Source organism: Lissotriton vulgaris, chromosome 2_1, assembly GCF_964263255.1.
Source record: "Lissotriton vulgaris chromosome 2_1, aLisVul1.2, whole genome shotgun sequence".
NCBI lineage: Eukaryota > Metazoa > Chordata > Amphibia > Caudata > Salamandridae > Lissotriton > Lissotriton vulgaris.
This window is the reverse complement of record NC_141687.1, coordinates 1,686,625,525-1,686,652,149: the sequence shown is the minus strand read 5'-3', so window position 1 is coordinate 1,686,652,149 and position 26,625 is coordinate 1,686,625,525. Positions and strand designations below refer to the sequence as shown.

The 26,625-nt window shown below is 46.0% G+C and overlaps 1 protein-coding gene across 3 annotated transcripts in view; it reads left to right on the top strand.

The window, feature by feature from the left end:
• CNKSR1 (connector enhancer of kinase suppressor of Ras 1) overlaps window positions 1-26,625 on the top strand; it is a 344,769-nt gene that overhangs the window by 201,108 nt on the left and 117,036 nt on the right. For all 3 annotated transcript variants that reach the window (XM_086957647.1, XM_086957646.1, XM_086957648.1), the window contains 3 exons: window positions 7,974-8,047; window positions 12,164-12,235; window positions 12,449-12,522. In XM_086957647.1, coding sequence (XP_086813773.1) covers window positions 7,974-8,047; window positions 12,164-12,235; window positions 12,449-12,522 — 220 coding nt within the window. The remainder of the gene's footprint in view (window positions 1-7,973; window positions 8,048-12,163; window positions 12,236-12,448; window positions 12,523-26,625) is intronic.

The window sequence follows — 26,625 nt, the reverse complement described above, 5'->3', positions numbered from 1 at the left end:
AAGTTGTTCCCTCAATTGACAATACCTTTAGCACCCCTTGTAAGTCCCTAGTAGGTGGTACCCCTGGTACTGAGGAAAAGGGTCCCTAATGGCTTTAGCATGTATTGTGCCACCCTAAGGGACCCCTCATCTACCTCATGCAGACTGCCATTACATGCTGCATGTCTTGGTGCAGATAAAACTGAAAATGCAACAGTGCACACATCCCTGTGTGCCAAGCCTGCAGACAGTGAATGCAGTATAGGTAGTTCACCCCTACAGCAGGCCACACAACCCTACGGCAGGGTGCATTATACTACATGTCTAGGCATATCTGCATGAGCAAATGTACCGTTTTAGATATCACCATTGAACAGGGAAGCCATTTTAAGTATGTGTGATGGACACTGGTAAAAACGAGTTCCCCAGCTACATGATGGCTGCCCTGAAATCTATGGTGTTTAGTTTCAAACACCTTGTATTAATAAGCCCACACTGATTCAAATGGTGAATTTATTAATACATGCTCCCGGAGGACACCTTAGAAGTGCCCTCTGAAAATCTCTCAGCCTCTAGTGTACTGGCTGACTGATGTCGACCAGCCTGCCACCACAGACATGTTTCTAACCCCCTGCAGGTGAAAACCTATGCTCCCTGAGGGCAGAAACGGTTCCTCCTCTGGCCGGAGGTGTTGTCATGTCCTCCATGCAGAATGGCTAAGTTATCAGCATATTAAGGCAGATGGCTTTAAAGGCCTCTGCCACCTTTGATATGTGAGGAGGACTTCCCCAGACTGGGGAAATGCCAACCCCATGCCCTGTGCCCATTTGGCACCAGGACAGGTAGGAAATTAGATATGCAGGGAGGCGTGGTGCACTACCAGGCCAGTCACACCCCTGAGGTGAGCTGCCTGTTTTACCCCCCACATCCCTTAGAAAGATTCCACCATCTTGGTTATGGAAGAATTAGGAACTCTGGCGCAGGGCTATGTCCACTTTCCACAGGAAGTGGTCATATAGGGGGTGTAGTGACCCCAAGGGTAAGTAGCCCATTGACTACCACCCTTCACTCCCCTTAACACCTCTAAATCTAGCATTTAAGGGAGATACTGCACCATTCTGTCACCCTAAGGAAAACGGAGAGCCGCAAAGTCCAAGAACTGAAGAGCAGCAACTGACTTGGCGCCAAACTTGCCGGCAGGTCCGCCCGCCAGCTGTCCTCGACAATTGCACCAAAGACGACTTGCCCTGCAGCTGCTCTGCCTCCAAACGCCTGGTAGGAGTAACACCCTTCGAGGAGCAACCAGCACTTTCAGCGGAGTAGTGGAGCTACTTCCCTGCAAGCACCCAAAAGATACGGGAGGACTCTGGACTGCGAAAACCCAACACCGGGAACCACCACTGCACCAGTACCCACCAGCCCAAGTTGAAGTGGGCCAACTGTGCCAACAAGGTCTTGAGACCCGCCAGGGGGGGAACACCCACCTTGGGTTTGCCCAGACTGAACTCCCAGTCGCCGCGTGCAGCCTCTCCGTGTAAATCCCCTCACCGCAAGTGTCTCCTGCAACATGGACCCAATGCCTAAAAGCACCATTGCACCTGAGCCCCACAGCCCGAGGAGCTCTTGACCAATGTGATCCCTACGTTACCGAGTATCAAGGACCGACCCCCCCTTTGGGTTTAACTGGACCTGCCTCCCTGGGGCTTGAAGCTTCTTTTTCCTAGGCCCATTTCCTATTGATACTAATTGGGCACCTGACTGCGAAAAGCACCTCTGCACTGGGACGCGCCCGAGCCTACCAAGGTGACCTGTTGGTGGACATTGCCCCGAACTTACCTTAACTCCATGGTCTTCAAACATTTGGTGCTGCGCCCCGTGAGAAAATAAAAATCATTGAGGCCCTCAAAAATCTTCTCAATTCTATTAAATTGGCAATGTGTACATATGCCTAAACGTATTTAAAAATTGCAGTTAAGTTCTGTTAAAAATGCAATCAAATACATGATTACCAAACATACTATTCTGGTCAGGCAGGCCTTACTGACATGTAGAAGTATCCACAGTGTGATTATCAGAAATGGGGGTGGGGGTTTTGAAGAATATGTAGAGTCCCTTCCCTTTTGACACATACTCCCAGCTAGGATATAAATGACAAAAAATGTTATTGATGGCCCACTGCTGCCCACTTTTACCCCTGCTTAAAACAAAGCACTGTGGGAGAGGGTGTTGGGGGGGAAGGGGGAGGGGAGGGTTGTTGAGGTTCTGGGGTCCGTGAGTTGGGGTTAAAATGTCCACCTTTAGCGGTCTGGGCGCTCTGGGAGCACGAGCAGGCCTGAGGCTCTCACTGATACGGCTAGAAAGGTGTGGCTGGGCTGGTCTGGTCTACGCAGAGGTATTGTGCTGTGCCAGGGCGCTGGGGGACTCTCCCGTCTGGATTTTGCTGTGACTCGACCCTGGCAACCTGAGCGATGATTGTTATAGACTCACTATGCATGACCCAAGGGAGCCCTGAGTCGTTGTTAATGGTTGCCCCTTCACCTGGCTACGCTTTGCATGCAATGCTCCTTGTCTTATGGGCCCCTGCGTGGGCATGTTGGCGGTTTGTGCCTTGCATATTTTTTTCGAATGTGGACAACAATAAAATTTGTTTACAAAAAACAAAACAAAGCACTGCTATCAGCCTAATGCTTCTTTAGTCCAGAGCCTGTTGCCCCTCTGGGATCTCTTGAGGCCCCCTATGGGGGCCCACCCTCATTTTGAAGAACCCTGCCTTAACTCCAGAAGATTGGCCTGTAAGTTGCTGCTAAGTACCTGTATGCAGTATATGTGTTTTTCCCCATACGATGACATTACCACATGGTTGCAGTTCATCGCAAAGTGGCACCTCCCGCCTACTTAATCATTAGGCAAAATCATCAACTAATGGACAGCTTCACTTGGTAATGTGCACTGTCCCCCGCCAGCCATTGCCAAGTACCGATGTGGAAGAGGAGTTACGTGTTGATGCCCATAGTTTAATTCCTGGCATCTCTGTGAAGAGATTTCCTATAGCAGTGTGCTGAAAGCTGACTTTCCCAAACCATGTGGGGTTCACAGCAGCTGGGTTCCATCTCACACAGGTGCTTGATTTGTTTTCCCAGAATGTTTGTGTTAGAGAACGACACTAGCTGAGAGCAACAAGTGACGGCAGTGAGGAGCTAAGATCAGCTGAACGCATGTTTTAGGTAGAGACGGACAATACAAGTGGATTTCATGTTTTCTTCAAAAATTGTATTTTATAAAGTACTTGCCCAATAATTAAGTTCTTGGGGCCTAAAAATATATAATGTGTTATTTCTTTAACATGATGTGGATTACCTTATTGAGTGAGTATTTGTGTGTCATTTATTGACTGTGTGTATGCAACAAATGTCTAACTCTCCTCCTTGATAAGCCTAAGGCTACTCAACCACAGTACCACAAAAAGATCACATTGAGATTGTTAAAGCAAGCCCCTGTCCACTCATAAGGATAACCTGGACTCTCTATATAATATACCAAAAAGAGGTATATTGTGTAAAGTGCCAGCTTCCTACACGCACATTTAATCATAGTAGCTTACCTGTGAGCTAAACAGAGTCTTCAAAATACCTGGGCCAAGCCCTTTATGGAAGACATTAAAAGGGTGATCCCTCTTATATTTCCTCCAGTCCCTCCATAAGACAGTGAAATTGTTCTTATTCCGCTCACGGGGGCCACCATTTGGGCCGTTACACTTGTGTTGGTTTGTCTTAAGAACACATCCTAGTTTTTCAAGTCAATCAAACTATTGAATTTGCCAAGGTTTTCCCTCCAAACTCAGTCTGTTGTAGAAAGGGCCAAACACATTTTATGTGTTTACAGAGCCCCTATGTACTACACTGACTATCCCAAATTCTTTAGAAACCAGTTTCCAAAGCTGGCTTTGCCTGATAACTTGTCAGATCTATTTGTTTTCTGTGCCAAAGCTAAACTCACAATACACTCCATGGGTAGTACACATTGCTCTTGGTCAATTATGGGCTATGTGGCTTGGCTAGTCACACTTCAGCTTGCAGGCATATAAAAAAGGTTCATAATGGTTCACCACCTGCACTTTTAACAAGTAGAAATCTCTGGCCGTTCGTGCTCAACTAGTCAAAATTTGGGCTAACTGTACTTGAAATTTTGCTCCAAATGTCTGCCATGCCTGCCCGCAAGACGACTTTGGGGAGGATAGTACTGCTTTTCAGTCTATGTTGATCATGCTTTAGATCTAAAGCAGCACACTCAGCAAATGTAAAACATTACTTGTAACAATTGGTTTGCATCTTGTAGTGCTGGAAACTCACATGCAACACCCTCCGCCCCACTTCCAGTGAGGCAAGCTTCATGGTACAATATACACATATTTACTTACCAGTACACCTAGACTAAGCTGCTCCCCATCTCTACACCTATGTATTTACATTTATATGGAAAAAACACAATCTAAAGTGGATTCTAATCTCCTGGTGCATTTCAGGATTCAGGGAGCCGTCACTAGTTAAAGTGAAACTGAACACTATAGTTTGAAGAATAGCAACTTGCAACACATGCGTCCAGTACTAAGTGGAGAACATAAAGCAGTAGTGGCAGTGTATCTTGTTTGACGAATCCTTAGTTTGTCCAGACCTTTTTATCTGTCCGTGAAAGTGAGGCCTCCTGACCCCTCTCTTGTAAAGTTCAGATACTATGTGAAACTCAGAACCTTGTTCAGACATCCTGTGTTTTTCGCATGCATAGTATGTGTGTAATACACTGTGGTAGTAGGAATCTGTGCCTGTTGTGAAGTCAGGCAACTGAATCCTGTGGGATTCGTTCTGGATGCCTTTGGTTTGGCACAGCGCAAGATTGAGTATAAGGACAGTTTCCTAAGATAATTGAAGTATATTCCCTACATTGCTGAGTTGAAGGGTGGCAATCCAGACACCGAAGTGAGGAGGATCAAGAAAAGGCTTCCTTTAGAAATTCCATGATGAGTTTATTAGCCCACTGATTACTTCTTCCCGGGCACTGCCATTTGATTGATGGGTGGGGCTGCGGTTTTTTTTATTGTGCAAGGTAATTAAGTTTATAGGCTAGATTAGGGCTTGTCCTTTTGTTTGTCCGATTACTGCTTAAGAAGGCTGATGACAGCATTGTGCAAAAACTCACTGCATTGCCCATGTTATTGATGCTATTGCTTGGAGCCAGCCCTTGTGCTATCTACTGTGATGGGCATTACCTTAAACAAGGCTGTGTCTGAAAAGCTGCCAGAGGAAGACGTATGCAAGAAAACTATGCCAAAGGGGTTCTGAAGTTTGAGACCAAGGATCCTAATCTCCTGTGTCGAAAATGTGTATAAAAGTAGGGCCACCCCACTTTGCTCCAGGCCCAGTTTCTTCATTACCAATGAAAGGAGCGCTTCCCAGAGTGACCAGAGCTAGTTGTGTGTGTCAGTCTCCCAAAGATGGGCGACATCAACTTAAGTCTGTAGTTTCTGCTGTAGAAGTGGAGGGCCTGCCTAGTGCCTAGACGCCTGCCTGCCCTGTTAGAGCTGGATGGGTTTGCCTGGCTCTGGAAAAAAGGTTGTTCAAGGGGAGAGGACCAGCTTGTTCCTAATTTAAGAGACACCCAGAAAAACTGCAATGTCTGAGTAAGTAGGCCAGGGCGACCCATGCTGCAAGAGGACCCTCTGGTCCCTTCCCATGGTTTTCATTGAGAATTTGTCTGCTTCGGCCCAGAAGAGCGCTACAACTCTGTTTCCAAAGGATCTGCCAGCATCATACCCTGAAGATGTCTGCAACTGCTGAATCTGCTGGGATCTGTATGCCAAATGAGCCCAATTGTATTAGTCACATTGAAGAAACAGACTGCGCCACACCTCCTATCGAACATGAAAGAAACAACAAGCAAGTACAGTAGGTCTCTGCCTGCAGTCCGGACCAAGAAACTGCAGCGTGCTGGCTCACGTGTGAAGTCTTGAGACTGATTCTGCCGGCAAAATGATGATGGTGGTGTGGTGGGGGAGGGTTTGTGTTTGTTGTTGGTTGACTTTTGAACTCGCTCCTCCCACATTACCTCTTGAGGAACCTTGGACTGCTTGCTTTGCTCAGATTGCAAAGCGGCGCCCTGGACACCAGTGACATACAGCTTCAACCACCACAGTTTGTGAACAGTAACCCATTTGTATTCTGTGCCGATGCTCATAGGCTCTGACTAACACTTCATCTTTCTGCAATTTTCAGAAGTATTTCACTAACTTCATTTCCATGATCTCTATTGTGAAGGGTAACTCAGACCCCAAATGTGAAAACCTCTGCCTAACCTAACAAAATTACTTTGATAAAAGAGAGTATAAATTAGTGTTGAAATATTACCACAAAATAAATATTCACAGGGCATGCAAAACTCCTACCTTGGAAGGATCGTCCAGTCCATTAATGCAGGGACTGGTATTCAGCCACTCAAAAAATTACCCCAGTTATTAGCTAAGATTGTAACTATATTGAAAGTTTTTTCCACAATAGTAAACAATCCTTTCACAATTACTCCCTTCATGTGGTTACAATCCTTCTTGAAAAATTTCTCCTCTTGCTTCCTCAGTAAGAACTGAAGTAATGCTATCATCACATAGCTCTCCCCCTCCCCCCCTCACTTCAGACTACCATACGCATTGTGTAGTAGGACTAGTCTATCTGGTGCAAGTTGTTGGGCAGTGATGCCAGTCAGAAACTTGAGGCTTTGTTCAGATGAGGACCAAGAACTATGTCCCACATACAGAGATGGGAGGGAAGCAAGCAAGCTTGGCATTACTGGGGCTGGGGTCCACTCTCAGACAGAGTGGGATCAAGTTCTATACTGTGAAGGTGACTGAATTATTGTCTCCTTTTTATCAGTTGAAGGGCTTAATGATCGAATTCAGGGCATGAGTGCCTAGGCTTAATCCTTTAAGCGTCGTAGAAAGTTTGACTCCCACAGTTTGGACCATTTACAAAACACCTAAACAGTATTTTATTAAGCCCTCTTGTATTCCACCTACACAAGTCACACCATCATGAAAGCTGACGCAGACTTAGAACATTTAAATTATCCCATCTTAAACCCACCAGTCCCAATCCTGGACGATGGACATTAACCAAAGAAGGGGTTCTCTAAAGCTTCAGCGATAGGACTGAATAATTAATTGACTCTGCAGACATACTCTTTAGATAACTGGAACCCACAAAAAACACCTCCTTTGATATCCTCAAACTCTGCCCCAAATGTCAATTTAAGTTCAACAAATTAAGCTACCTTAAAGTTCAAAGGCAACCTGTCCTACTTGGTGCTCAACCCCTAACATTTACAGAACTCACTGTTCTATTGATGTAAAATAAACTCAGCTGAATAACAAGGGCCATTGCTGGATGCAATCTACAGGTTGTCGAGCGCAGGAAATAAACTCTGCTAAGGCTTTGAGGCAAGTGGATCAGGAGTTTGTCACAACTTTCATTAACAGAGTTGAAGAAAGTAATGCCACACAAAAAAGAAATCTAGAATTTTTGAAAGAGTTTACTCTATTCTTAACTGACAGTCCATAACTACGCATGGTCACTGGAGGTCAACTACTCGCCTTTGGTTGGTTGATTGGCTTGGTTTAAATTTTAGTCACATTATCCAAAATCTTAGTCTATGACTTAAGAAATTTAGCAGAAACACTGCTATTGTTTCAGTTTTCTGAAGATCTGTGCTTTTAGACGTCATGTGCTGAAATATTTGTGAAGTAAGTTGAGACTGCATTAGGCTAGAAAGCAATGATAAGACTAAGGAAAAAAACAATGGTTTTGCTTCCTCTCAGTTATGCCTGATGTAAGCCAGATTATAGATTGTCAAAAATGTTTTCCTAATTATGCTATAATGGTTTTTGAGACTTATCGTCAAAAATATTAATAATGCCAATGAGCGAGTTTTTAACCGTGTTTGTCTGTTTCCAGGATGAGAAGGCCGTTGGGTTCATCAATGTGTCTACATACTACCTAGAGAGTGCACGGGAACCCAAGAAGAAGTAGTGAGTACCATACATTTATTTCTCATAGTGTAATGTCGTCACTTACTGCCAAGCCTGAAAGTAAAACAATTTTTGTCTGCTAAATCTGTACCCATATTACAGCCTGTAATGATGGGATACTTGCCAGTAGTGACCATGATCTTTATTTGGCATGGGTGAAATTTAAATTTCTCGGGGAAAATTCACATGAATTCTGTATTCCATGAAATTAGCAGAATGTCTAGAAATATTGTTATGCTTTCTTTCATTTTTTTTTTTTTAACTAAAGACTGGTTTGTGCTGAAAATGTATGCGTGGAGAGACATTTTCTGCTTATCACCCTCGTACCAATCACTCTGGAGACTTTTTCTAGTATCCTGCATTTTCATTTAAGCATTTCATTTAATTACATTTTTGTTCACTTTTATCCAATTTTGCAAAAATACACAATTTTGTACACCTCTAGTCTGTCCATTTCTGTTAAATCTGTGGATGGCTGTTTTTTTAGGTTGAGCCTAGAGCAGCTCGCATGTGCTGCACTATGGGAGGCTTCTTGTGAGCATTCTAACCTTCAGTGTGGGGCTGACTCCTCCCACACATTGAATTGGCCTTTGTGTGTGTCTTCTAAATATTAAAGCAGGCAAATGGCCAAAGGTGGGTGCATGTCCCACCTCCTTTCCAATGTTCACTTCCACGGCGTTTTGCTCTCGTGAGCGAGAAGCGGCGCGCAGGGTGGCAGCTGCATTCCTAGTCGTGGATCAGGTTACTAATTGAACAGAATGCGCCGCTGTGCTTTTTTTTCTCCAAATGCTTGTTTCTTTTGCCTTGTTTGTGTTCTCGGATTGTTGTGTTCTTCGGCTGATTGAACCAAACGTGCTTATCTGATGGTATTTTTAACTTTAAACACAGTTTGCCAAGATATTTTTAAGTTAACGTGTAAATATAACTCGACCCGAGGGCTATCGGAGCGCTGAGATGCGTTCCGCATGGACTCGTTCATTTTGTTAGGCAGGGGAGAAAAGTCATTTGCCCATTCACATTCTTATCTGCCTTGGAAGGATGGAAGGTGTGGTCAGGGTGACTGGTTAAGAATTGCACAGACTTCTTGGATGAGCGGAGTTGCCATAGAGATGATTCCTGTTTGAGACCAGCGCGGACACAAATCTGTTTTTTCCTTAATATGAGTTACAGAAGGGGCCCGTTTTTGCAGCTGAACCCACACCTCACGCAGGCAGCAGTGCATTTCTTCTGGAGCTCTTCACATGCTGAAGCTTGCACGCTTGCTAATCGGGGTATGTCTGTGCTAAAGTAATCTTTTACTTGGGTTCCTCTAACAGGTTATGCCTGCTGCTGCAGGAGAAAGTACAAGTCATAGCTAAAACAGCAAATAATATAATAGCATAGTGTGTATTTGTAAAGCGTACCTTTGCCTTAGGTGTCTTGGTGCTGTTATGTCAACATTTATTTCTAGCCAACTAAGTGGTACTGATATTATCGACCTCGTAAGGATGAAAGGCTCAGTGGATCCGACTTCATTGGAACCTCTGACAATGCGGCGTGTAGGGTGGCAGCTGCATTTCTCGTTGTGGATCAGGTTACTAATTGAGCAGAATGCCGCTGTGCTTTTTTTCAAATGCTTGTTCCATTTGCCTTGGTTGTGTTCTCGAATTGTTGTGTGCTTCGGCTGTTTGCCAAGATATTTTTAAGTTAACGTGTAAATATATCACAAACTCGACCCGAAGGCTATCCGAGCTCTGAGTTGCGTTCCACACAGACTCTGTTATTTTGTTAGGCAGGGGAATATGTGATTTGCTCAGAATCACAGGATTTTGAGGATTTATTTATATTTATGCATTTGTGCGGTTCGGCAGTAACCTGAGAAGTGCATCTAACTCCAGTCATCCAGCTACTTATGTGAAAGGAGTGTGCTGCTGTTGATATTTCTTCTTCACTCTCAAACTTTCTGCTGTCTGGATTCGCGACGGTGTCAGTTATTCAGGCAAATATATAATAACACATTGCTTACAACAAACCTTCTTTTGCTTTTGCTCGTGAGTGCAGTTCTCGAAAGATGAGGATTATTTTATTGCAAAGCGACATTGCTTTTTATGTGTAATTTCTGAAATGATTCATTAACACATACTTGTGCAGTTTACCCCAGTCCACCACACTCCAGTTAACCCAACTCCAATCCACGCTATTCCACACCACCTCACGCCAATCCGCCCCACTCAATCCAGTCCACCCCACTCAATCCAGTCCACCCCATCCAATCCACCCACTCACCCTAATCCAATCCACCACCCTCCAATTTCCCTACCCGTTTCCGCCCACTCAAATCCAAAACAATCTGCCCCTCTCCAAATCTGCCACACTTCAATCTAAAACAGTCTGCCCTACTCCGATCCAAAATAATTTGCCCCACTCCAATCCAAAACAATCTGCCCCACTACAATCAAAAACCATCTTCCCTACTCCAATCCGCCCTACCCCAATCCAAAATAATCTGCACCACTCAAATCCAAAACAATCTGCCCTACTCAAATCCAAGACCATCTGCCCCACTCCAATCTGCCTCACTCCAATCCAAAACCATCTGCCCCACTCCAATTTGCCTCAATCCAAAACAAATCACCCTTTCCAGTCCATCTCACTCCAATCTTCCCTATTCCAACTTTAAATAATCTACTCCCTCTAATCCAAAGTAATCAGCCCCACTCCAACCCGCTCCACTCCAATCCGCAGAACTGCAATCTAATCAACCTCGCCACAATCCACCCACTCTATCCCAATTCACCCCAATCCAATCCACCTCACTAATCTAATCCACCCCACTCCAAATCAAACCAATTTGACCCATTCCAAGCCAAAACAATCTGCTTCACTCTGATCTGCCCCATTACAATCCAAAGCAATTGGCCCCACTCCAGTTAAAAACAATCTTCCCCCTCCAAACCAAAACAATCTGCTTCACTCCACTCTGCCCCAATCCAATCCGCCTCACCCTAATCTAGTCCCCCCACACCAATCCAATCCACTCTAATCCAATTTAGCTCTCTCCAATCCAACCACAATCTAATCCACCTCAATCCAGTCCACCCCACTCCAATCTACTCCACCCCAATCTATACCACTCATTATTCCATTCCATCCCCACTCCACCCCCTTCAATCCAGTCTACCTCACTCCAATTCACCCCACTCCAATGTAATTCACCCTATCCAGTCCACGCTGGCCCAAATCATCCCACCCTACTCCAACTACATCCAGTCCACCCCACTCTACTCCAATTAACCCCACCCAAGTTCAGTCCACCCCACTCAATCCATCCAACCCAGCACACTCCAATCAGCGCCACTCCAGTTAAATCTACCCGGCTCCTGTCCAATCAACCCCACTTCAAACCACCCCACTCCAATACAGTACACTCCAATCTAATCCCCCCCAATTCAACCCTCTCTAGTTCAGTCAACCCCATTCACTCCCCGCTAATTAACCTGACTCCAAACCTCCCTCCTCTAATCCAATCCATCCCAGTCAAAATATTGTAATCCACCTCATCCCATTTCAATCCACCATACCCCAATTCAATTTACACTAGTCCACCCACTGTAATCCACGCCACGCAGTCCAACCCACTCCACTCAATCCAACCCACTCCAATATTCTCCAATCCACCCCAATGCACCCCACTACCTCAATCTACTCCACTCCACTCTGCCACTCCACTCTGCCACTGGTCTATTCCCCTGTACTCAAGTTTAAGACACTCCACTCCACCCCCTATTCCACTGTACGACAACAAATCTAGTCTGACACTCTACTCCCCCCCCCCTCCCTCCCCCCCTCCCACTTCACTCTAGGTCACTATTCACCACTAACATTTAGCAATGCCTAACCGCAGCCACACTGGTGTGCAACATGACACAAAACATTGCCAAAGACAATAGCTCTTGTAAAGGTGAGACATCTTGCTTTTGCCAATGCTTGTTATAGACATTTGCACTCCATTCTGGGAGGGTTTGAGGGAATTATGTGTCTTTGGTTTGAGAAGTTTAAAATAGTTATTTGCATTAAGGTTTAAAGTGGCGGTTTGTGGAAAATGTGTGGGTATCTGAATCCCTTCCTGTTTTTCAGTGAGTTCCAGCTCTGTCATGAAAAGTACAAACCATTTGTGTTTGCAGCAGACAGCCTTGCTGAAATGAGCATGTGAGTAATGAATCTCCATATTTTGTGTTCTGCACTTCATAGGCTTGCATATACAATATAGAAAATTCACCCTGTAATACCCATTTGGCCTTGCCTTGTCCTTTTCTAGCTGTTGAATGTTACCGTTATCATGTCGCATGTAATCTAATTAGTCAACTCCCTAAGTGGTGTCTCATTGTACATTACAATTGTTCGATGCTCTTTGTTTTATAGGTGGGTGACTCGTCTCATCACCTCTGTCACAAAGTACACCTCTCCATCAAAGTCACATCACCCCAAGGAGGAAGGTGAGAGCACTGCTCTGATGACTGTATGGTCCGCGCTAAGAGACCTAGGGGGCTTACTTGAAGCACATGGGAGAACTCCAAGGTGTAGAAGGCAATTAACCCATGGAGACAGTTGCAAAGAATATGGGGGCAACTATTGGGAACATGGGACCAATGCTCTGCAACATTGAACCAATGCTGTGAGACCGGTTTAACTATAGGGGCATGAGGCACTTGGGGGATGTTTGGCCAATGTTTAGGTGTGTGGTGGTGCAGTGAACCATTTGATCCCCTTCCTTCCTTTAAATGTAAGTGACTGTAACGTATGCTTATTACATTTGAGGAATGTGTGAAGCCTCCAAGGGATATACCTGCACAGAGAGTGATATAGCAGGATCTGAAATAGACACAAGGTTTCTGATGTTAAGCCTCCATTTAAGCTGTCTTTCCTCTGATGGAGTGGACTAGAGGATGCACAGCTCACCCTTTACCTATGCCCTTTCTGGCTCACACCTGCTCAGCAGGATTAAATTGAAATCACTGCACTCCCACTCCTTGAAATTAATGCCTGTCAAAGATTTCTGGTGCTCCATACATACGGTGGGTGATAGGATTTATCTGTAGAACAAAAATAAATCTTGACTGCTTTCGTATCGCATAAATGGCTTTTGCTAAGAATATACTCTCATAATTTTTATGAAATAAATTCATTCAAAGTTTCTTACATATTCTTTCATGCCTCTTCAAAAGTTGTTCTACGATTCTAACTTGACAAGTTTTGTTTGTATCCTTAAACCTTCTTCAGAAGCGCAAATCAATTCAAACACACAATACAATTTTAAACTACAGAATTTGCATACACTATTCTTCAATTTGAATGCAATTTGCTTCCCCATTTAAGAGAAAGGGCGTTTCCTGGCATTGGTTTTTAAATTTACGGTCATCATGGTAACTTCAATAAAATATCTTACATGCTCTATTTCATGAATGTGTTCTTCCATTGTATTCCTTGTGAATGTCTTTACCTGTTCGCCGGCCATTTCGGTCTTCTTCTTCTTCACACTTGCCATGTAAATTCTGGTACTCGGACTAGAGTAACTGCTTCAGTTCTATGGGGAGAGATGCGTGTTCCACTTTGGAGTCCATGTCTCCACCTTTTGTAATTTTCATATGAAGTAGCTATATGCATCATTGTCCTTCATTTCCATTGGTTGTTCTAGATTTAAAACCTTATTTACAACATTTCCATTTTCATAAACCATGTATAGTGTTTCTACCTGTAAGAGACATTTTAACTTTGGGATGAGGATCCAACCCTAGTAATAATGTAGTGCCTTGTTAGTTAAATTGTTTTAGTAAATAAACTTGGATTATCCATGTTAATGAGGATGCAAAGCAACACGCCTTTCCACAGAGGAACTTGAGTAACTGCCACAGCAACACCAAAACATTATTAAAGTCAGAACTATTCAATAAAGTTCCTATGCCAATTTGGTAAAAAGAACAAGAATTTAAAAAATGAAACAATTAAAATGAAAAATCTTGGGCAAGGCAATCAAATAGTTCTGATGGATATATCTATCCATATTTCTCTCCTTTTGAATATCTCAGGAACCATTCTGGATATGGAAATTTTTCAAATAGCTCTCCCACGCCGGTATGGGGTGGCAGTGGCACCATGTTACGTAGCTGGAGCCATAAAGTTCCTTCATCGGCGTGCTGACATCCGTTCCCATTTTTCCTCTACATTAACACGTTCTAAAGTTAACTTTCCTCAGAAAAAGGGGTGCTAGTTATTTAAGAATTTCTCTTCGTTTTGTTCCTATATTTGTGCAGTTCTCGTGATGTCTTTTCCGAAGTGTTCTGGTTCAAGCTGTGCAGAAATTGTGCGGGTCAGATGTCTATCACAAAACCTGTCTCTGGTGCATAGATTTGGACAATGATATTGAGGCATGCAGTTCCTGCCAGAGAATGCATCCCAAAGTGCTCCGCGGAAGAAAGGTCAAGATGTTTATAGTCCAAGAACCACAAGAATGGCGTGGATCTTGCACGTTATGCCCAGGATCAAGATCGCCATCCCCCCCCAACTTCCAAGTCATCCCAAAAGAAACACAATTAAAGAGGACACTTGCATGACATTGAGAGCCCTAAGTTGCCATCTCAAAGACCTTTGATTTCACTTTTTCCAGAATCTGATTTTAAGAGTCCACTGGAAGAAGATCAGGCGTTATTGTCTCTGACTGACTCTGCACCCTCGGCTCCACAGGCCTGATGCCAATTTCAGATCTGGTGCCCCCATTCTGGTACTCCGTACCCTGATGTTCCTGCTCCGGGGATGGTTCAGTTGGCCTTTCTGGATACCATGTTCAGGAAGTTAAATTAGGCCATGATTCCTTCCTCCATGATGGCCTTAGTCGGAGGGTTTCCTATGATGCCTCATAGGTGAAGAAGAGAAGGGCAGTGGCTTCTTGAAAAATTAATGTTTTTCTTTGCAAGACTGGTCCTCTGGGAAATCAAGATGTTAATGATGGGGATTATGACCAGCCAAGTCTAGATCCTCAGTTTTAAGGTCTGAAAGATCCAGTGGTATGAACACTTCTCCAGGCTGGGGGTCCCTATCTCCTACTATCATTTCTACCCCAGATATAACCTTCTATTGTGCAATGGTCAGAAAAGCTGCAGATATGTTGGACTTACAGCTATCTACAGAAGTTGTCTAACATTCTGATGGAGTTCCTGCAAAACACTACCCATGGTTTTGATCCACTTTTCCCATACCCTGACTGAACTTATTTGGGTAATTTGGGAAAAACCAACTACCTCCATAGAAACCAGCACCAGGAAATTCTACATTCCTTTCAGCCCACCCATATCCTGAAAGTTTTATGGTCTAGGACTCTTACTTCTCAAAGCTCACTTCAAGATCAGTCCTGTCTACACCTGTGGACAAGGAGTCTAAGACAATGGATCACTATCCTGAGAAAATCTTCTCAAAGCATTGCTTTAGAATTTATCAACATCATTTGCTTGTTAAGAATATATGTACATTCTTTGCTGGACTCTGCACAAGCAGTTACCCCCAACATCTCAGTCCATCTTGGAGGACATTTCTCTGGCCTGATTGCAGATGGGCAAGCTGCTGCCAAGCAGTCATTAAATCAGGCCTGGGCACGGCTGATTCTGTGGATCGAGCTATTGGCACATGACCATGCTTGGCTCTGAAACCCTGATTCGACTAGATTATCCAGTCTACTTTAATGAACCTCTATTTTGATGGTTCTGGTCTCTTTGAAGCCAAGGCGGACTCTGCAATTGAAAGGTCCAAGGAGAACATAATAACAGCCAGATCCTTTTGTCTTCAAACACAGCCAAGCTAAGGAATTACCGGTCGCTCCGTCCTGAAGAAACCAGCCCTGACGCACCCCAGAATTGCGCTGTTTCATGGTCGAAACGTCGACGACATGCCATATATGTCCGCACAGCCCTCATGATCACGTTGTAATTTACTTTTAGATCTCGTCGTTCATGTGCAAAAAGAGATGGGACAAAAACATTTGTCAAACTCCCCTCCCCCATTTGTTACACATGTACTTGTCTTGTATATAGTGTACTGTTTATATCACTCAACCACTATGTCACTTGTTCACCACTGTCACTCATTGCTTCTTGACACAATTGTATATGTAATTGTGACAGCCTATAGCATTGGATGCTCACTCAGAATATATTATTGAGTATTATATCCTTGTGTGTGTGTTTGCTTTTTCGGCCTCAGAATTAATTTATTTTTGGAAATCATCGATGTGTGCCCTTTCTTTAAAAATTTTTTATTTTCCGTAGTATTGTAACAGTACTCTTAAGTAATTGCATACAGCCCAACAGAACCACTTGTTTTTTCTGAGATGCATAAAGGTGATGGCAGCACATCTTTGAAGGCAAGAAATTCCTGTATTCCCTTACCTCGACGACTAGCTGCTCTAGCTGGGTCTCCACAGATGGTGCCTTACTACTTGCAGAAGACAATTTAGTTGTTGTACGACATGGGCTTTTTGATAAGCAAGCCCAGTTCTCACCCTGTGCCCTTTCAGCGCATACTTTTCACAGGGGCTTTATTGGATACTGCTTCAAATCCAGCTTTCCCTCCACCTCTGAGGGTTCAAGGCATTCAGGCTATAATTTTGATGTTTCAGAATGGAGCGCTCATTCCAATCCTGATTGCCTTGCACCTGCTCGGTCTGCTAGCCTCTTGCATTCTGTTGGTCACACATGCACACTGGAACATGGGGGCCCTTCAGTGGTGCCTCTGCAGATAGTGGTTCAAACACAATGAAGATCTCCAAGCTTGCATCAAAATCTCAAAGAACACTGCAGCGGATCTACAGTGGTGGAGTGTGAGCAATAATCTTTCTCAAGGGAAGCTGTTTCACTCTCTTCCTCCGGTGGCCACAGTGATCATGGATGCCTCTTCCCTGGGGTAGGGGGCTCATCTGGAAGAAGTGGAGATCAGAGGCCACCCTTTCTGGTTGGTTTGTCCAGATCTTGATGAACAACACTACTTTGATGTTGTAAATCAACTAGCAGGGGGGAGTGGGACCGTCTCTTCTGTGCAGAAAATCTCGAAGACTCTGGTCCTGGTGTCAGGACTCACTAAAATTATGATGGTACCCCCTCAAATTAATTTGTATGTCTGAGAGCAAGAAGGAAGAAAATGAGAAGCAAAAAAGAACAAACTCCCACACAGCCTATATATTTTTCCTATAGGCTAACTAGAGCTATATGGCTGCTCATTACTCTGGTATAACTAATCCTACACATACTCATGCTATTATTTGTCTTTTTGTTATATTTTAAATGTTTTCAGATTTTTTTTCTTTAATTTCTCTAAATGTACAAAATGAAAATAACATGTTTATAAAAAACTCATAAGTGGCATTATAAAATTGTTCAGTCTGGAAATACGTGTAGCAGTTACATTAATACATTATTGCACTATAGAAATGATACATGTATGATAACATTTAATTGCCTACCACACAACCATTCTGACCTCAAAAACAACACACCAACACTTTCTCATTGTATACATAATCTGCACAGCCTTAATTGCATACACTGGTGGAAATCACGGAGAGAGCACTTTAAAATGATATCCGGACGGGAGGAAGTTCTCGGCTATATAGGCGCGCGCGACCGCACGCATGTGGCAGCTGGCGCCTGATTGGTTGCGCGACGTTGAACTGGCAGTTTGGTAACCTAAGCAGCTGTAATCACGTGGCCGAGACCGGTGGAAACAGCCAACATTTATTGATACGTGAGTGGGCAGTGGCAGAGCCCGTAAACTGCTGGCATACTGCATGGTACCTGATGCGTTTTAATTTTAACTGCACTTTAAAATAAAAAAGTACTTGGGGGGGGGGGGGGGGGTGGGGGGGAGGGGGGCTTTTGCTACGCCGATCCTCCCGCTTATTTTGAGTGTGGGGGTTTTATTGTGCGCTCCTGTGGCCTGTGCTCAATCTTCCTTCCTTCCCGCCCCGGTCCGATGCGGCGATTAGCGCCGTTGCGTGGAGAGCGAGGAAGGGAGAGCCAAGGCACTTCCAGTGGGCCGCTTAGCGGTCTAGTGGCTAAGGAGAACAGGGATAAAGGTCACATGCGAAAGCGGCTGCGCTGTGGTGAGTGGGCGGTGGCGGAGCCGTAAACTGCTGGCACAGTGCATGCTACCTGATGCGTTTTAATTTTAACTGCACTTTAAAAAAAAGAAAAAACATACTTGGGGGCTTTTGCTACGCCGATCCTCCCGCTTATTTTGAGTGTGGGGGTTTTATTGTGCGCTCTTGTGGCCTGTGCTCAATCTTCCCTCCTTCCCGCCCGGTCCGACGCGACGATTAGCGCCGTTGCGCGGAGGGCGAGGAAGGGAGAGCCAAGGCACTTACGGTGGGCCGGTTAGCGGTCTAGTGGCTAAGGAGAACAGGGATAAAGGACGCATGCGAAAGTGGCCTCACCAAAGGCAAGCCCATCTGCGCCCGTCCGCGGACGTACAGGGACCAGGGCCAGAGCCCCTGTTCACACAGGGATAAGAATCCAGCAGAATTCGGCACAATTACACGATATGCGCCCCATGATAGCTAGTGCGCGTAGACACAACATGACGGTTAGCAAGGACGGTGGTTGTAAGAACTGCTTGTTTAGCTATAATACTGTAAGAAAGCTGCAGCCAGGGAGCTTAGGGCTGTTCTGTGGTCTGCTGAATTGCAGATCTTTTTGCAAGCACAAACTGGACATCTTTGACCTGCTCGCTGATGTGAAGTTCGATCTTTTGTTTCTCACGGAGACGTGGTTAGATTCTGACTCTGAGCCAGAAATCATAGAGGCATTTCCTTCTGGGTATATGCCAACTAGGATTGATAGGGTGATAGGTAGAGGAGGGATAGCCATCATTTTTAAACACCCGCTCAGATGCTCTCTTAAACCTATCACTATAGCCGATAGTGAGGTGGGCTCATTCACGATTAAGGTCAGTCCTAACCTTATGGTGAAGGGGCTCTTGGTTTATAGACCACCTGGCCCACAAACACAGTTTGTGCCCAGTTTGTTGGAGGGGATTACGCACATAGCCCTACGAAATGACAAACTTTTACTGCTGGGTGATCTCCATTTCCATCTGGAGGATCCCCTGAATATGGGGGCTGCTGACCTTTGCCAGGAACTTCAGACGCTACAGCTAAGTCTGAAATCTCATGCTCCTACCCATCAGCATGGCCACTTATTGGATCCTGTGTTTGCCAGTTGGGAGGGTGTAGGAGTTACCACCCCCCTTCCGGTCCCTTGGTCAGACCACTTCTTGGTCCCCTTTATGGTGAAGGTTTCAGAGCCTAGAGCCCATGAACAACCCGCGTTGAACCGTCCTTGCCGTAAATGGGCGGGTTTCTCACGTAACAATTTCAACAAAGTCCTGGCCCTAGGTGGGTCTCCTGGGGGCACTGATATTGAAAATGCCTGCCTCAATTTAGAGAGGCGCATAACCAAAGCATTAGATAGTGTGGCCCCGCTGCTACCTAATAAAATTTCAGGCAGGGCACAGAAATCAGCACCTTGGTATAACTCTAATTTGCGTCTGGGTGAAACAGAGTGCAAACGCCTTGAGAGACAATGGAGAAAGGGTTTTTCAAGTCAGGGCAAACTGGAATATCTTGAAAACGTAAAAAGTATCAAGGGCTTATCAGACGGGCCAAAGCTGTGCACTATGTGGACCGAATTGGAGCAGCAGGAAACTCCACCAAAGAACTATTTAAGATCTATAAGGAGATCTCCTCCTTGGCAGCGTCAGCTGCTCCAATGGAGGGTTCGGTGGAATCATGTAACCGTATCGCAGCCTTTTTCTCAGAGAAAGTGGAGAAAATCTATTCCTCCTTTCCTGGGACTGTGAAGACGGGTACAGAATTTGTGGAGCAGATTGGAGGATCGGGGGAAAGTATGAGGTTGGTTAGTTTCACCATCCCTCCCCCGAGCTGCTTAGCCGAATCTGTCTAAGCATTAAGTCTGGCTCGCCCAGAGATCCGGCCTCACCTAAATTGCATGGCGAGAGTATTGCCTCTCTTGAGCCATACATAAGATATCTCTTGGATGTATCTTTTAGAACGTATACGGTGCCTGATAGTTGGAAAAATACAATTGTTCTTCCGCTACAGAAGAAACCGAATATCAAGCCCGACAAATGTAAACATTTATGACCTATCTCGCTGTTGCCGTATCTGGCTAAAGTGGCAGAGAAGGTAGTAAAGCAACAGCTTATGGCTCATGTGGAGAAAGCCGGTCTCCTGCATCCCTCTCAATTTGGATTCCGGGCTCAACATTCTACTGAGTCCGCTCTACTTATGGCCACAGAGGCCATTAGACAGGGAGCAGATGATGGGCAAACAATGGCTCTAGTTCTCCTGGACCTGAGCACCGCCTTTGATACTGTGGCTCATTACACCTTGCTTCAGTGTCTGAATAAGGGCTGTGTCTCAGGTCCGGCTCTAAAATGGCTGCAATCCTTTATGGTAGGGCGCAGTTTTCAGGTCAGACAGGGCGTCAATTATTCCAAGGCCATTAAATTGGAACAGGGTGTGCCACAGGGCTCAGCCCGGAGTCCCACCCTATTTAATCTTTACGTATCCCCTTTGGCGGAAATAGTGGAGGGCTTTGGAATCAGGGTCGTGTCATACACCGACGATACCCAACTGGTGATGTCCCTATCGCAGGCACTGGATTCGGCGGTTTCCAATTTCAGAGCATGCATGGAGGAGCTTGCCTCCTGGATGGCAAATAACTGCCTGAAACTTAACTGAAGTAAAACCGAGGTGCTTGTGGTAGGAGGTGGTCCGTCAGTGTGGTCGTCGGCGTGGTGGCCTTCAAGCCTGGGTTCCATTCCTATACCGTGCACCCAGGCGAAGAACCTGGGAGTATGGCTGGATTCTAACCTTACATTTGAACCTCACACTAGATGTGTAATGGGGACGTGTTTTGGAGTCTTTAAGGGCCTATGAAAAACCATGGATCTCCTCCTTATAGAGGCCAGGAAGACGCTGGTGCATGCCCTTGTTCCTTCTCGTTTAGACTATGCAATACACTATATCTGGGCACCACTGCTAAATGTTTAAACAGACTTCAGATTCTGCAGAATGCAGCAGTACGGCTGGTCCTCATGCAACCCAGGAGGGCTGCCTCCAAAAGAGCCTTAAACACCTTACATTGGATCCTAGTTAGGAAGAGAGTGATGTTCAAGGCTCTCTGCATCAATCAATCAATCAGTGACATTTATAGAGCGCGCTACTCACCCGTGAGGGTCTCAAGGCGATGAAGCGGGGTGTGGGGGGGTGCTGCTACTGCTCGAATAGCCAGGTCTTGAGGTGTTTCCTGAAGGTGAGATGGTCCTGGGTCAGTCGTAGGTGTGCGGGGAGGGAGTTCCATGTCTTGTCTGCCAGGTAGAACGATCTTCCTCCGGTGGTGGTTCTGCAAATCCGTGGGACGGTGGCGAGGGCGAGGCTGGTGGAGCGGAGCTGGTGGGTGGGGGTGTAGAACGAGAGGCGGTGGTTGAGGTATTCGGGCCCATGTTGTGGAGCGCTTTGTGTGCGTGGGTGAGCAGCCTGAATGTGCTCCTCTTGTTGATGGGGAGCCAGTGCAGGTTTCTCAGGTGGGCGGATATGTGGCTGTGGTGAGGGATGTCGAGGATGAGTCATGCGGAGGCGTTCTGTATGCGCTGAAGATGTTTCTGAAGTTTGGCTGTGTTTCCTGCGTATAGAGCGTTCCCGTAGTCCAGTCGGCTGGTGACGAGGGCCTGGGTGACCGTCTTTCTGGTTTCGGTGGGGATCCACCGGAAGACCTACCGGAGCATGCGCAGGGTGTTGAAGCAAGAGGACGAGACTGCGTTGACATGCTTGGTCAGGAGTCCAGGATGAATCTCAGGTTGCGTGCGCGGTCCGTGGGTGTCGGTGCAGTGCCTAGCGCCGCGGACCACCAGGAGTCTTATCAGGCGGATGGGGATTGTCCGAGGAGGAGGACCTCCGTCTTGTCCGAGTTGAGCTTCAGACTGTTGTGCTTCATCCATTCTGCGACATCTTTCATTCCGTCCAGGAGGTTTGTTTTGGCGGTGGATGGGTCTATGGTGAGGGAGAGTATCAGTTGGGTGTCGTCGGCGTAGGAGATGCTGTTGATGTTGTGTTTGCGTGCAATGGTGGCAAGGGGGCTCATGTAGATATTGAAGAGGGTTGGGCTGAGTGAGGAGCCTTGGGGTACGCCGCAGATGATCTTGGTGGCCGCGGAGCAGAAGGGAGGGTGGCGGACTCTCTGGGTTCTGTCGGAGAGGAACAATGTGATCCAGTCCAGGGCCTTTCCTTGGATCCCAGTGTTGTAGAGGCGGGTTATTAGGGTGCAGTGGCAGACTGTATCAAAGGCTGCCGAGAGGTCCAGGAGGATGAGAGCGGCTGTCTCTCCGTTGTCCATCAGGGTCCTGATGTCATCTGTGGCTGCGATGAGGGCGGTCTCGGTGCTGTGGTTGGCTCGAAATCCGGACTGGGATGGGTTGAGCGAGTTGTTTGCTTCGAGGAATGCAGTCAGCTGTTCATTGACTGTCTTCTCTGACTTTAGCCGGGAAGGGGAGAAGAGAGATGGGGTGGAAGTTCTTGAGGTCTTTGGGGTCCGCTGTGGGTTTCTTCTGAAGGGCGTTGATTTCTGCGTGTTTCCAGCTTTCAGGGAAGGTGGCTGACGTGAAGGAGCTGTTTTTGACGTTCCGGAGGTGGGGTGCGATGATGGTGTCGGCTTTGTTGAAGATATGATGAGGGCATGGGTCGGAGGGGGAGCCAGAGTGGATGGTGTTCATAACGTGTGTGGTGTCTTCAGTGCTGATGGGGTTCCATGCGCTGAGGGTGGTGGTGGGGGTCGTTGGTTTGGTGGCTGGAGGTGGAGTCTGAGTCTGGGGTCCGAAACTGTCGTGTATATCTCCGATCTTGCGGTGGAAGAATGTGGCGAGGGAGTTGCAGAGGTCTTGCGATGGTGTGTCGTTGTTGCTGGCGCTGGGGTTGGAGAGCTCTTTGACAATGCTGAAAAGTTCCTTGCTGTTGTGGGTGTTGTTGTCCAGCCGTTCTTTGAACGATGTCCTTTTGGTGGTGCGGATCATCTGGTGGTATTCGCGCTCTTGAGGGCTGTCATGTTTTCTGATGTCCGTTTGTGGCACCACGCTTTTTCGAGGGTTCGCCATGATTTCTTTGCAACTTTGAGGGCATCTGTGAACCATGGGGTTTTTCTGTTGCCAGTCTTGCCTGGGGGTTTCTTCAGTGGAGCCAGGTCGTCAGCGCAGTTGGTGAGCCACTGTGTGAGATTGTGTGCTGCGTCGCTGGTGTCGGGGGTGTCGACAGGTGGGTTCTGGCTCAGCGATGTGGACAGCTGGTCTGTGGTGACTTTGCTCCAGCATCTGCGGGGATCTGTAGCGTGTGGTGGTGGGATGTAGTCTTCTTGAAGTTGAAGTGGATGCAGCTGTGGTCGGTCCAGTGTAGTCCGGTGGAGTGGCTGAAGGAGACGTGGTTGCTGGCGGAGAAGTTGGGGTCGAGCGTGTGCGTAGCGAGGTGGGTGAGCGTATCCACCAGTTGCTTGAGTCCGAGGTTGTCGAGCAGGGTTGTGTGGTGTGTTGTCGTTGTTTTTCTCCATGTGGAAGTTCAGGTCCCCTAGGAGGATGTACTCTGGTGATGCTAGGGCGTGCGGGCTGACGAAGTCGGCGATGGTTTCGCTGAATTGTGTCCATGGGCCCGGGGGTCTGTAGATGAGCGTTCCTCTGAGGGAGGTCTGGGGGTCGGTGTGGATCTGGAAGTGTAGGTGTTCGGCGGCGGTGAGTGTCTTCGGCGTTGGTTGCGACACTGATGGTGTTCATGTAGATGATGGCGATTCCTCCTCCATTTTTGTTGACGCGGTCCTCGCGGGTGATTTTGTAGCCGTCTGGGATGGCTATGGCAATGTCGGGGGCCGAGGAGGCGTTCATCCAGATTTCCGTGAAGAAGGCGACGTCTGGTGCTGTTGTATGAATTGTGAACATATAATTTTGTGTTGTATAAAACTGTATAAATATATATATGTGTAAAAAGTGATTTAAGTGTTTGTAAATATGTATCACTTTTATACCTAGAAATCTACATGAAATTTTGCCAAAAAAGATAAAATGATTGGTATAAATAAAAGTACCTGACCAGATGTAATAAGGACGTATCGTTTGGTCTCAAATGAAAGAATATAGTCATAAGTAATAAGGAGGGTGTGGGCACTGTTTTTGTGTTCTGATATTGCATCATCCAGGGCACTGGCCCTGTGTACCTGCGGAGTCTCCTTACCTCCTATACGGCCTCTTAGATCAAGTGTGACTGGCCTGCTGTTGGTCCGTAAGGTTAAGAAGGCCAGGATGGGTAGTAGGTCCTTTCGGCTTCTGGCGGCCCAGAGCTGGAATAAACTCCCTCTTAACCTCCGGTTGGAATCATCTGAGATGCAGTTTAGGAAGGATCTTAAAACGTACCTGTTCTCACATTAATAGTTATGCTTGGACGTTGTCCTAGGTTTTGTGGTTCTGCCTCTCCCACTTATTCTAGCGCGGGGACACGCCAACATGGCGTAACCAGGCGCTTTATGTAATCCCTTATTATTATTATTATTATTATTATGTGTTGTAGGCTGGAATTTCACAGCAACTATGTCAACGTACGTTTCGGTGGAGATTTCTAAGTTTTATCCCCCTTCATCAGGGTCACCCATTAACGAATTTGAAGGTGAGTGGTAGGGGAATAAGGATTGGTGATCGGAACAATGTGTCTCTCCTGGGACAAGGACAAGAATTGATGTATGAAGTGATTCCAACTAATGGTAACACTATGCAAAACAGAAAAACTCGGACTCCTAGATGTCGTCAATATTGCCGTTATGCTTTTAGGTTTGGTGTGCTTTAAATGTCATTCTAATGCCAAAACCTTGTTTCTGCGGGGTATCCATTTCGGGTCAAAGACCTGTAGGTGGCCGCGTCCTGCACCACACATGTATATCATCGGCAGATGGAGTCAAGTCTTCCTGGGCTCAGGACTACTAGATTTGCATAGTAGCAAATCACCTGTCTAGAGTACTCCATGTGCGAGTGGACAGTCTCAACTAGTGTCTGGTTGCTGACCATAAGCGGTGTCCTCGCGTAGAGGTAGTGGTAGGGCACCTCCCGATTGGGATGATTCCGCAGGTAGATCTGTTTGCGACTCACCAGAAAACACTCACTACCCGACATACTGTGCCCTCCCAAATCCTTACAGGAAGTTTTGAGGGGCTTATTTCACCTCAGTTAAACTGCTCCACTAATGTATGCTTTTTCTTCCATGCCCTTAATTCCTCAATTGTTGAGGAAGATTTGCCTAGATGGGCCCAAGTAATTTTAATCTTCCCATCCATGAAGGGTGTGGAATGCAGACCTTGGTCATCTCATCCTGTGCTCTCCAGGAAGATCGTCTGTATCAGGGGCATGTTCTACACCCCAACATCCAGAGCCTCCACCTACATGCCTGGAGATTGAATGGGGTAGCCAAAGTTGTTTTTCTGAATCCCATGAAGTGGTGGTCCTAATTTTATTCTTCAAATGCCTCTTCACCTAGTCTGTTTATTCGGGGAGATTTGCAAATGGTTTGCAGACAACACAGGATGGTAACTGACGTCAGCAGACTGACTGAGCTGGTGCCCTCTATGGTTCAGTGACGTCACGGAGTGCCGGGTACGAAGCAGACACGCCCCTCATCGTCAGGCACACCCCCTCTCGTAATCTGCGTTCTGCTCACCAATTCCTTCACCAGACACCCACTTTCAATCGCAAACGTTCCGGTGGCTGCAGATTTGCTGTTCTTGCACCTCGCTTATGGAACACCTACCCCCTTGAGATTAGGGCCTGTTCGGACCTCATGTCATTCAGGAAAGCTTTAAAAACATGGCTCTTCAGACAAGCTTTTCACTAAATTGCCATCTTTTCACGTCCCCAGGTGTCGCTCTTTGTTTTTCTCAGCGCCAGGAAACCAATCGGTGGCAGTGCGCTCAATAAATATTTTTTAACCTAACATAACACTGAGCAAGCCCGCCTTACCAGTTTGGAACAGCTATTTGAAACATTTCTGGATCCTGACTGGTACCTGGATATTGAAAAAGGTGAGGAATCTGCTGGTAGATACTGTATCTACCAGAAAAAGTATTATGGAAGGAACTGTACGTTTGGACTTCTGAGAAAATGTTAGAAAAACGACGTAAGCAACAACAGTGATGTAAAAATCAATCTTAGTCTACGCATGTTCCGAGAAGTGACTACTGCAGCTCTTCTCAATCTAAAAATGGAGTACATTTACTAGCTGACTAGATTGCTCATAATTTCACAAAAGCTGAAAAGCCCAGGCAGTGACACCTATTTTGTATGTGGTACACTAAACTGCTTCAGTTCTACTCCATCTCCAATTGCAAGTAGGCCCGTTGGGATTTTGGTGTTATCCGCAGCCTGTTAATACCATGTTATAAAGTAAGAGATTTACCATGTGCAGAAAGTATATTTTCTAAGGGAAATAATGTATTCAATGCATGGATTTCCACATGTAG